Source organism: Globicephala melas, chromosome 9, assembly GCF_963455315.2.
Source record: "Globicephala melas chromosome 9, mGloMel1.2, whole genome shotgun sequence".
Lineage (NCBI taxonomy): Eukaryota > Metazoa > Chordata > Mammalia > Artiodactyla > Delphinidae > Globicephala > Globicephala melas.
In genome coordinates, this window is record NC_083322.1 from 102,244,078 (window position 1) to 102,256,794 (window position 12,717).

The 12,717-nt window shown below is 51.5% G+C and overlaps 1 protein-coding gene across 8 annotated transcripts in view; it reads left to right on the plus strand.

Moving 5' to 3' along the window:
* The first annotated feature begins 1,112 nt into the window (after positions 1-1,112).
* Positions 1,113-12,717, plus strand: part of COBL (cordon-bleu WH2 repeat protein) — a 261,221-nt gene continuing 249,616 nt past the window's right edge. The window contains exon 1 of one of the 8 annotated variants that reach the window (XM_030871313.3): positions 1,113-1,513. In XM_030871313.3, the coding sequence (XP_030727173.2) occupies positions 1,392-1,513 (122 nt within the window). In that variant the 5' untranslated portion in view covers positions 1,113-1,391. Of the gene's footprint in view, positions 1,514-1,785; positions 2,007-4,176; positions 4,215-12,717 lie in introns of those variants that run through there. The other 7 variants (XM_030871312.3, XM_030871314.3, XM_030871319.3 and 4 more) reach the window with 7 other exon arrangements.

Sequence of the window (12,717 nt, forward strand, 5' to 3'; positions counted from 1 at the left end):
GGCCCCTCCCAGGCTGCGCTTTCCCATGTGGTGTCCAGAGCAAGGAGGGACTCCTGAGACCCTGGGGAGGAGCCCCTGACCCCCAAACCTAGAGGGGGAAGGAGTCGTGGAGACTCATTCAGTGCACTGGTTATTTTATGGAGCGCCCCCTCCACCTGCCAGGCACTGTCCTAGATGCTGGGGGTCCCGTGATGCATGAAACGGACAACGGCCCAACACTCACTGAGATCAAATTCTAGGGGAGGAGACAGATGGCCAGAAACATGCTGAATATGAGATGTACTTATATATTTATACTGCATTGATTTATAATGTATGCACCCATAATTGTTTATATACTTATATAAATATGAACAAAATTTATAAATACATTCATAGATAAGCAACATTTTGTTTATAATGCAAGCATAAACAGTTCTTTATAAATATAAGCAAACATTTAAATACATGCAGACAACAAATATATACTAAAATATATATACTATTGATATATATACAAACAGAATGATAAATGCTTGGAAGAAAAATAACTCAGGACAAGCAGAGCAATACTAAGTCTGTGCTTTCACACAGAGGGCTCCGGGAGGGCTTCCCTGGGGAGGTGGTATGGTATCTGAGCAGGCACCGCAGGGTGGGACGGTGCAGGCGGGCAATCCCGTGGCAGAGCATCCCATGCAGAGACCTGAGGTGGGCAGAGCCGCAGGGCGCTGGGCTCCGAGGCCGAGCGCAGAGGTAGGAAGAGGCTTCTGGGTGGGCGCCCCGGCCTCAGCACTTAAGGCTTTTCAGGTCCGAGCAAGGACTTCGTATTCTGTGTCTAGACCGCCCCCCGCCTCCGCTTCGTTAATGGGAAAGCTGGAGGGTAGCGGGAGGACGGCTCAGGCTGGCCTCGGGATTCCTCATCCAAGTTTAAGATCCGAAGCAGCACCTCCTCCGACACCGATCCCTGCAGGCTCACTTACTCGCCTTTTAGTCTAGTCGTTGGAACCACAGCAAAGAGTCATTTCTGTTAGTCAGACTTTCGCACTAGCCCAGATCCCTTTTGTGGCCTTGGGGTGGGTTAGGAAGCGTGTGGGGTGAAGCTCGCCAGATCGGGGGCCTCTGGCTGGCTTGCTCTGGGCCCCCCGCGGGCTACCTCTGCTGGCATTTCGGCCCGCGGCCAGCACTCGGACCCACCGCGGGGCAGCGCGACCGCGGCGCCTCGAGAACAACTAGACAAAGTCGAGCGCGCGTCCACCCGAGCTCCGGGAGCACCTCCCGGCCGGCTCCAGCGCCCGCAGCTTCCGGCTCAGGACCCCGGGGCGGGGCCCGAATCTGCATTTCTAGCCGGCTCCCAGATGCTGCAGGTCAGACACCCACTTTGAGACCCACCGCACCAGAGCTCCGTTGCCCGGATGGAGGTTCTGTTGGGTTCCAGGGCAGCGAGCCTGGCACCGCTCACTCACTCCTCGATCGCCAACCTCAGTCCTCCCACCGGTCCGCCCACCTCGCCCTCGCCGGGCCCCGCCGCTGCCAGGTGCTTCCCCCTCCGCAGCTCCTCCCCGCCGCGGCGCGGCGCGCTGCCGGGGCCCAGAGGTCCGGGGCAAGCGGGCAGCGGCGCGGCGGCGGGCCGGGAATCGCCCCCGGGCGCCGGTGCCGCCGGGCCCCTGTCCCGGACGCGCGCCGCGGGCCGGGTCCGCCGCTCGGGAGGCGCGCGGCGGCGGCGGGGGCGGCGCTCTCGGGGGCGCGGCGCACCTTACTCCCGGCGCCCCCGCCCCGCGCCGGCCCCTCCCCGCGCGGCCCGCGCTCCCGCCCGCGCGGGTCGGTTCCAGCCCCTTCCGTCGTCCCGGCCTCGCCGCTGTCCTCCGCCGGCCCGCGAGGGAGGACGATGGGTCGGCGCGGAAAAAGTGAATGAGGGCGGCGGCGGCGTCTGCGAGCGCCTGACTCGCGGGGCCAGAGCGCCGCCCGCGCCCCCCGCCCGCCGGCTTCATGGACGCGCCGCACGCCTCGGCGGCCAAGCCCCCGACCGGGTAAGCGGCTCCGGGCTCCGCTCGGCTCGGACGCCCGCGCCCGCACGGCGCGCACTCGGGACGGGGGCGCCTCTCTCCGGCCCGCGGGCCTGCGCCCCGCGAAGGAAGGGGGTTGTGTACTTTGTGCTCCCGGGTCGTTGCCCGGGTAACAGTGTCAGGCCGAGGCCCGGGCGCTTTTCGCGTGGGTGCGTTTGTGGGCGCGATCCCTTTGGGGGGTCCCCGCGGGCAGAGCCCCACCGAGCCCCGAGCCTTCCTCTGCCACCCGCAAGGGCTCTCCGGGGGTGGGGGGTGGGGTTGGAAGGCAGTGGAGACTCGGCCCCGGCCCCCAGCCCTGTCGCTGACTTGCCCGGTTCCCGCCCGCGTTCCAGTCTGGTCACCCCGCACCCGGCACGGCACCCCGCCCCACCGTCCGCTCTACCTTCCCCCCAAAAGGAAGGGGAACAGGTTCCGGGCCCCCGGAGGCGCCTGGGTGCCGCGGTCTCAGGAGGGCTGTGTAGAGGACACTGCCCTGGAGGTTCTCCTGACCGCTGCTCCCCCGCCCCGGCAGGCTTTTCGGGGCTCCCCTGCACAGGGCACAGGCGGGGCGGGCCGGGCCCGCGTCAGGGACCCCAGCATCGGAGTATAGTCGGGGCTCCCTTCCCGGCTGGCGTGGTCTTGCCCCTGCCCAAACTTTCGCAGGGTCTGTTTTCCATCCCCACACCTCGCGTGTGTGGATTGCATGTCACGTTCACATTTTACTCGCAGAAAGAGTGACTTCCTTTATACAAGAAAAACAAGCCTGCTCTTTAACCGGATCCTGAGGCGGAATTTGAACCTTGCACGACCCCACGGGGCCTGGCGGCCGCTGCGCTGCAACGTTGCGCGCTCTGCTTGCGGCTGCCTTGCTTCTCCGCGGGGCGCACCCAGGACCTGCGAACTGTCTTACTGGGCCTGGAGCAAATGTGTGATGAGTCCTGCAAATGGAATGAGTGCCTGGGGTGGGCCCTGCACCTGCTTACCGAAGGGGCCCACGTTCCCCTCTAGCAACTGGTCTCCAGCGAGGCAGCTTTGGGGACAACTAATCTCATTTCTTTGCAGTGTATCCCACTGACTCATCCTGCCCGCGTGTGCCCATAGGCCGCGGTGCTGCCCAAGTGCGCAAAAGGTTTTCAAAAACTGGCTTTTTTTTTTTTTTAACTCTCCCTTTAATGCCAGGAAAAAGTGAGCCAGGTTAGCAAATCAAATAATCCTGAGGCTAAGGAATGTTAAAAAGAACTTTTTTCTTTTGCAGGGCGCTTAGTGGTTATGTAATTACGTTTGAATAAATAAATCTCCTGCAAAGAAAATACACATGGGAAATCCTTTTTCATGGCAGGGGTCATTGCAAAATGACTTAGAGAAATGTGAAACAGAATTGCCTCTAAACCTGCCGTCTTTGGAGCTTTTTAAATGAGCCTGTTTAAGGAGACGGAATCGTTTTTTGGCAAAACTACCTTAGAAATATATTTGAAGCAGAGAACATTTAAGAGGCCAGTGAAACGGTATCCAAAAACTATCTGTGAGATCCTTTAAAGGAATCTGATTGTAGAAGTGAAACGGGGAGCCCTAAGAATTGGGCCCTCTTTCCAGGCTGGTACTGTGTAAGCAAGAGGGCAGTCACCCTGGGTCTGGTTCACAGTGCTTTGCAGAGTTCTGGTTGGCCTTCATGTCCAAGTCCCCCAGGGAGACTAAGGACTTTTGCTGTGGATATGGTAACAAAAGTGAGATTGTTATTATTGATGCATTTGGTTCTGTCCCCACACTCACATCCAGAACCTCTGATCTGCTTGTTTGAACATCTTTGTCCGAGAAATGTAGACATAGTGCTTTTAAGTCTATTATTCCCAATTACTGTATCATTTGTCATTTGTTTTAGTATATTTTAGTGAAGTCAAGCAATATCAACGTGCTTAAAATCAGAGGAAAGAAATGGTCTTGGGTTTTTTTGAATGTTTTATATGATTTAGGTGTATCGGTTGCTTACCAGAAAGGAAAGACACAGATGTGAAAATTTTGGCTTTGGTACATTATTGGTGGTAGTCAGCTTCTGTTGGTTCTTCACCGAAATTACAGTCTCGTCTCTCTGACTGGTTCCTATGTTGCCTGAGAATAAGGCAGTGCTTGCCACATACTCCGGGGAATTTGTTTTTCTCTGATACTGCCATGATTGGTTATCCAATCCCACTTTCGGTAAGTTATCACTTCTCTGCACGATAGCAGATAACTGATGTAACGAATTTGTTGTCGTCCACTGAAACTGGCACTTTTCCTTGTAATGGGCTGGATGGGGGACAATGAATTAAGGAGATTTCACATTATAAAATACGGTGTATGACAGCCCTTCTTGAGGATTACTGAAGGGCCAGAGGACTTAGTGAATGTAAACTCACCCATCGTATGTCTGCCTAAATTATTAATGCAGAGTTATTTGTTATCTTTGTTGAGAACACAAGTATACATTTTAGTTAGATTGAAGTTATAGGTTTTTACTAGTAATTTCATTAAAATCATAACTTAAGATGAACTTAAAACTGTCTGGGGAAAGTATTCTTTTAGGAAAGAAGACATGCAAAAACTAACAGACTTGATGTGACGTTTTAGGAATTTCAGAGCTCAGTTGAGGTATAATAATGGATGGAATATTCTAGAATGCAAGGAAAGGTAAATTACCTTTGGATGAGGTTCTAAAATATCTTTAAGTCCATTTAAGACAAAGTTTATTGGCTTACTTTTAGTTTGAGTATGTGTAAGATCCATCCCAGTAGTTGGTGATGGACACGGGGTTAACTGTCCCACTGGACCCTATATGAATAAGAGACAGGACATTGGTGAGTTTGGTAGGATACTGGTTAATTTTTTTTTTCTATGGCGGAAACACGTATTTCTGTAGAATAAAATAGTCTCCAGTGACATGAAATGTCTAAACAGCTGGTGCCTTTGACCATTGACTGCATTCAGGCAGTGTGCTGATATAAAAATCAGTGAAGTTTTCTAGTCAGTCTCATCAAAAAGTGTGCTTCCTGGAGACATAGATGGTAATCCTTTTTCTGCATAAATTCATCTTTATTTAATCAAGTTATTAGAACAAGAATTTTTTTTTTTTTTTTTTTTTTGCGGTACGCGGGCCTCTCACTGTTGTGGCCTCTCCCGTTGCGGAGCACAGGCTCCGGACGCGCAGGCTCAGCGGCCATGGCTCACGGGCCCAGCCGCTGCGCGGCATATGGGATCTTCCTGGATCGGGGCACGAACCCGTGTCCCCTGCATCGGCAGGCGGACTCAACCACTGCGCCACCAGGGAAGCCCAAGAAATAAATTTTAAAATATTAATTCAAGTGGGTAACTTGAGCGTCTTGAGTCCTTTCAACACCCAACGTAGCGTTCAGTATAGGAGGCCGCTACTCCCGACCGTAAACTTGGGTGGCCAACTCAGCATTTCCTGCCTCACATCTCACGAGCATACAGAGATAATAAAATATTAACAGGTGTGCCCCATAATAACAGGTTTAAGCTTCTAGGCCTTTTCTTTTTTTTTTTTAAGGTTTCTAGACTTTTGGCCAATGTGTTAGAAAATGTATTTACATCCTTAAAAATGACAGTGTGTCTAATTATTGGCTTCATTAAACTTTTCCCATTTAATCTGAGCTGTATTTTTTAGATGTTATGTTGGCAGTTCATTTAAGAATGTCAAAGTTATTGTTTGATATAAAGTGGAAAGGAAGCCTAGGAATTTTATTCTTTTGTAATTGTAGTTTTTCTTAAAATTTTCTTGACACGTAAGAGGAGTTGGACATTTCCCTGTTACAATAGCAAATAATCTCAGAGCACTGTAAGTATTTCTCAGTGGTTGTATAATGAAGGTGAAGCTAATATACGATTAAATTTGCTGTAATGACGTTTGTACTGTGCTGGGTTCTCCTGACTCTGGGCACGGCGGCCTGCAGCCCCTCCTCTCTCCCTCCCTGCCTGACTTTTCTGGCGCCAGCAGAGTGGATTATTATTGGGTAGGTGCAGGCAAGTGACACCCCCACGTGCATGCAGGTCTGGGTCCAGTGGCCGCTTTAATTTGGGACCTGGGAAGTGAAGTAATTTCTGAACACCCGAGAATGCTTCCATAATTATTAAGAAAACAGTGATTATAGGCTGTCTGCACAGCAAGGAGCAGTTTAGGTTTCTAGGCCTTTTGTGCTTTGTTATTAAATTTATCATTAAATTTACATTTTTAATTGACCATCAGTTTTAAAAAGTGAGCCGAGATATTTGACACCAAAGTAATGTTTAGACTGAGGATGTGCAAATTTAAAACATAGGAGCAGTTGGTTGTGATTTGGACTTGAACTAAATAAAAACATTTAGTGGAGAGGTCGTGTATTTATTTTGTGCTTCCCGCACCCCTTTATTCTCTCCCCATCCGCATATAATTGTGGGGTCTGTGGATTGTACGTTTCGGGTAATTTTAGTTGTACATTTTTTTCAGTTGCTTTATACTATAACAGAATATAGATTTGATATTTCCTGATCCACTGAAGGCTTTTATATATCTTCATCTTTGCATTTTTTTCATGATTAAAGCTATTTAATTTTGATGTATGTTATTGACGTAGTGATAATCTGCCTTTTTACTCTTTCATGGTTTCCTTTTAAGCGAATTTTACATCTCTCCCCTACCCCCCACCACTTTATACCTTTGCTTCCACTTTCACCTTGTCCTGCAGTGTTCACCGTTCAGGACCACTTGCTGGCTTTCAGCCCCTGAGTTGACGGCCGCGTCTTTTATCACTTTTCCTTCATGTTCCCATAGTTCCTTATTTTTTACCTGTCTCTTCCAGTCGTAGTATTCAACTTTTTTTCTGACTTATATCAGTACTTTATATGGTTTCATTTGCTTTATACACAGCTAACGATGGTAATTGTTTTCAAGACCGAATGTGTTTATTCTGAAGTAGACTTTGCTGCGTCCTCTGGTGGGTCTCCGGCAGCATCTGCGTTTCCTCCCGTCCGTCTCAGGGATGGTCCCCCGCTTCAGAAATGAGGACGCTCACTTCCCCGGCTGGGGGCACACTGCAGCCTTGAGGGCTTTCACAGGCTTCCATCTGTCCCCTAACTAGGCGCTGAGCTGTTGCTTGCCAGGACCGTGTCTTCTACAGGTCAAGTTCAATGAGAATAAATTGCACAGCCAAAATCATTTCTATTTAAAAATTAAAGGAAAAGCTTTTCAAGCAACGGCTAAGATGTATTTTATTGAGGTACATTTGATGAGACAGGTTCCCAGACCACAAACACTTTCTCACAAACCCTGTTGTAGATCCAATCCCCACCTCTGCCAAACCACATGTTACCTTTTTAAGAGACACTGATTGCTTTAGAAAGATCATTGAAGTCCTTATCCTTTTTGAAAAAAACTGACACAAATTCCCAGAGTTGAGCCAGATAGACCAGGAGTCCTGGTTCATCGCTCTCCCCCTTCCTTCTCACTGTGTTGTCCAAGATCTCAGACGAGGAACCGTTGTCTTAGGGACACTCTCCCCTCCCTCCAGACGAGGGCAGCAGGCTGTCTTTCTCCCTGGACACACGTGGACACACGTGGACATGCTCGCACCCCGACTGGGCCAGATGGGTATCTCCCTAATCTAGAATGCCTTGTACCTGGTCATTAATCCTGTTTGACTTTCTCCTATCAAAGGCAGACAGGCAGGCTTGGTGGAAGGGAAACGGGCTCAGGAATAAGAAGACTTGGGTCCCGGTGTCCGTTGTGCAGGATTAAACTGACCTTCTGAGCCGAGCCTGCTGGCCTGTCCTGGGGTGACTCCTGCCTGTTTCCCAGCCCGGTGCCGTCCCACGAAATTCTGTGAGGGTTAATGATGCTCTGTATCTGTGTCCAGTCCAGGAGCCACTGAGCACTTGAAATGTGGAGCTGAATTTTTCACTTTCTTCAATTTTCATTCATTTAAATGTCAACAGCCAGGTGTGGCCAGTGGCGCGCTAGAGGGCATGCAGTTCCAGTCTCTTCTGTTTTCCCTGCCCCCTTATCCCTCCCGAACCAGACTGTGCCCTGCTTTCTCAGACTTTCTCTCTCCCCGAGGCCCGTGGGCTTTTCTTCTCCTTTCCTAGGTGGTGCTGCCCCCTCACCCAGCTGCAGCTGGGGACTCCATCGAAGGCCCTCAAGACCCCCTCCTCCAGTCTCGGATGAGAGCCCTGACCTTCGCCTCCTGTGGCAGTGGTGATTCCCTGTAGGAAACCCTCATGTGGGTTTCTATTTACTCGTCTCTGACCGTCTGACTTACGAGCTCCTGGGGGGCAGGGATGCTACCTGGTGATAAATTGTGTCATAACTTTGTGGCACAGGACACGATGCACAGCTGCAGTTCTGTAAATGAGCCCTGCTTCCCCGCGATTCGTGGAGGGTATTGGATAAGATGAGCTCAAGGCTCACATGAGATCTAAAATCATAGGATCAGAAGTGTTCCCAGAAATTATAGACCCTTCTTTTGTCAAAACTGACTTTTTAAAAACTGGCTGCTTCATCTTGCTTTTGCCGGACTGTAGGACAACAGAAAGGTCAGTTGTTACTACACCATTCAGCCCGATCCACTCCGACTGGGCTTGCCAGCTGTGCCACCCTGCCTCTGCAGACTTGAGATGTGTTGGACGTCTGATTTTGTGGAACTAGAGTGACAGTATTAGACGATGCAAAGTGATGGTGGCTGAGAGAGGAGATGAAAGTCTGTGGAAGTCCTGCTGTGGTCTGAATGTCTGTGTCCCTCCCAATTGAACATGTTGAATTCCTAACCTCCAAGGTGGTGATATTAGGAGGTGGGCTTCTGGGGTGGGGCCCTCATAATTGGGATTAGGATTAGTGCCCTTATAAAGGACACCCTGAGCGCTCCCTTGGGCCTTACACCGTGTGGAGGTACAGTGAGGAGTCTGCAACCCGGAATAGGGCCCCCCCCGGACCACGCCAGCACCCCGACTTCGGCCTTCCATCCTCCAGAACTGCGAGCAGTACATGACTGTTGCTTAGAAGCCACCCAGCCTGTGGGGTTCTGTCATAGCAGCCCGAACAGGCTAAGACAAGATGCCAAGTCACAGGGGACCTGCTTCTCCCTGTCTGGGGCCTCTTCCGGGGCCATCTGCCCCAACCCAGCCTGAGGTGGGGGAAGGAAGGGGACGTGCCCTTTACTTTAAGGTGCCCTTTCCCTTCGCTTATGTCTGTTGACCCAGTCTTTGTTTTTATCGTTGTAAAATTTACATGATATAGCATTTACCATTGGTACAGCTCAGTGGCATTAAGTCCATTCACACTGTTGTGCAGGTGTCACCACCTCCAGCTCCACGATTTTTTTCTGCCCGAACCGAAACTCTGTATCCATTAAACACTCACTCTCCACCCCCTTCCCCCAGCTCCTGGCGCCCACCATCCTACTTTCTGTCTCTGTGGATTTGACTCCTCTAGGGACCTCATATAGGTGGACTCATACAGTATTTCTCTTTCTGTAACTGGCCTATGTAACCTAGCAGAATGTCCTCAAGGTTCATCCATGTGGTAGCAGGTGTCGGAATTTCCTTCCTTTTTAAGGCTGAAAGTGTAATCACAGCATTTGTCAGTGGTCACTTTGGCCTCCACCACTGGCTGCTCCTCTGGACGTGAGACTGCAGATACCCGTCTCTGCTTTGACTCCCTCCCCCATATCCTCCCAGGAGTGGGATTGCTGGACTGTAGACAGTTCTGTGTTTAACTTTTCGGGAATTGCCGTCCTGCTTTACACAACAGCTGCGCCGTGTGGCATTCCCACCAGCAGCACCCAGGAGCTCCTGTTTCCAGCATGCTGTCCGCTGGCTGTGTCCTCATCACCTGGTCCTTTACAGTCTTGGAGGAAGAGGGGACGGGACCAGGGAGCTTCCCGGCATCGTTGCTAGTGTGCTCGAGCCTCTGACTCTCTGTGGGGAGTTGGGGGAGCTGAGGTGAAAGTGGGCAGACCAGGCAGGTGTCCCTGCTTCTCCCCCTCCTCCAGGGTCCTGGGAGACCCCCAGTTTCTTCAGACTGGGGGCCCCTGGCGGCTCCTGGGCCTCTGCTGGAAACGTGGCCTTAGTTTGCTCTGAGCATCCCTCACAGCCGTGGTGCAGGGTTTCCTCCACAGTGTGGCTGTGGGTCTGTGACAGCACCTGCTGGGCAGCTGGCATCTCTGGATGGCAGTGACACCACCCCCAGGGCCTTCCAGGAGAGCCCCATGCACCAGCCTGGCCCTGACCCCATGGCTTCATTTGGAACAGATCAGGGCACCAACAGTTTGCTTTTTACGATGTCTCTGTTCCTGTTACGGGTGCCTGCCCACTGTGTCTTGTTCAGAATGGGCATCAGCCTGAAGGGGGGGGGTGGGGGAGGCAGGAGGATTTCCAAGCCTGGGCCCCCGGGGTGGCCGTAGCAAGAGAATCAGCGTTCCCGCCTGGGAAGTTGGGTGGGTTGGGAAAGGGATGGCAGACAGGACGAGGAACCCCTGCAAAGCTTTTGTCTCAGCATCTGTGCTCCATTCGGCCTTCAGCTCAGGGAGTGGACCAGACGTGCTGACCCTTCGGTTACGTGGAAGCGGCTTGAATGATTAAATGCTTAGGTAGCAAACTGAGTTAGGAGACTTGGGAAGACGGGCTGTGAGCGCGAGTGCGTGTGCACGCGCGCGTGTGTGTGCAGGTGGCGGGGACGTGATGTTTAAGCGCACTCCCAGCCCTGGGCACAGTAGCAGGCTCCCAAATCAGCTTCTGGCAGTTCTTGCAAGCCTGATGTTTAGGGAGTTGAATTTAAAAATAGCTCAGGTGGGAGTGATAATACAGCAAAAGTGTAGACTTGTGTTCCCGTGGCCAATTCCTGAGACTTCAAACAGTGATCGTTGTGTTGGCTGGAGCCCTATTAATTAAGAGCAAAATCCACTAATGTTCAATAAACAAGCCATTAGGTTGGAAAGAGACTGATTCACTGTGGCCAGAATCTAGACATTTGCCACTGAGAGTAGCTCCTGCCAGAACTCCCCACCCGTCTGCCCGCCCGTCTGTCTTGCTGCCTATAATTATCCCATGGAGCTGGCTTGAAAACTTTCTCCCTCTGATGCTGTGTCTAAACCCCTTCTTACATCTCAGTGGTTAACAGTGTCTGGACAGCATCACACGCAGGAGGAGTGGTCTGCAGACCTGCCAGTGGATTTAAAAAGTGGTGGTTGCCAAGGGGGAGGGGGGTGGGGGAGGGAAGGATTGGGAGGTTGAGGTGAGCAGATACAAACGATTATATACAGGATGGATAAACAACAAGGTCCTACTGTAGAGCACAGGGAACTGCATTCAATATCCTGTGATAAACCATCATGGAAAAGAATATGAAAAAGAATGTGTATATATATATGTATAACTGAGTCACTTTGCTGTACAGCAGAAATGAACACAACATTGAAAATCAACTATACTTCAATAAAAAAAAAAAAGCTTTTAAAGAGAGGTGTTCCTGGGGGTCATGAAGCTGAGTGTCTTTCGTGCCCTACCCGCCCTACATCACCCCCCTGCCCTCCCCCACCACTTCTCAGGTGCCGATGCCTGGTTTCCATGCAGTGACCCACAGATGCAGAGTGTGTCCCGAACGAGGTTAGGGGGGGAATTTTACCACATTCACAAAAGTAATGAAAACTAGTTTGGGAACGAGATGAATTTAAATTGAAAAAGATTTCAGTGTAAAGTATTTCCTTGTTATTCATCAATTCTTTTTTCACTGACCATCATGTTTCACGTTTTTGGAATGCTGCCTTTGGGGTTGGACATTTTTCTCGAAGGAGGAGACAGAAATGCTTTTCGCGAGGACCTGCCTCATTTCAGCCTTTTAGTCATCCGTGATACTAATGTTTTCCAGCTGACGGGACAGGCGTCACCAGCCCTGCCCCAGGAGGCTGGACCCCCATCGGTGCTCCAAAGTTGGTGGATGTAATTCTCTCTACAGCTTATGGGTGAGATTGTCACATGGCTGAAGACTCCAGGCTGGTGTCCTGCCCCTCACCCTGAGGTCACCCACCACACAGAGTAGAGGCCTGGGACGTAGCTTCCAGAGTCCCGTTGGCTAAAGCTACCATCTGGTTTACGCAGGTGATGCCCCTGGACTGTTTCCGAACCACCTGCGTTTCTCAAGGGCATTTTTCTGAAGACACGGTCCGCTTGTCAGCATCCGAGTGGCTTCTGGCTTGTGTGTGGGACCCATGATGTTACCCACCTGATGGCAGCGGTGTTGCTAGGTCTCCAGATGTGCAACCCCGAGTCGCCCGGGTGGGGTGTTGTTTTGGGAGAGGTAGGTGGGGTGGGATCCCAGCTCTTGTGGAGCACAGACAACGTGTTTGTGAATTAACGTGACGCCTCGAATGCAGACTTCTCCCCCAGCAGGACATTCTGCCGATCCTGGCTTAGGAATTCATAGACGTTTCAGCGCCTCCCTGGGCCCAGGGTGTTGACTCAGCTCACTGCGTCTTGTGCCCGTAGGTTTTGGGAAAGCGCAGGGCTCTGCCCTGCCCCACAGACGGGCTGCCCTCAAAGTAGAAGCTACGCAGACTCAGACTCACAGGGCTGGGGGTGTGATTTTCTGTGGGCGGCCTTGGCCGGACTGTGGGTCACGCTGTGAGTGCCACAGTAAGCCTGGCAGCTTTCACCGCCCACCTCCTGCAGGTGGGTGGGC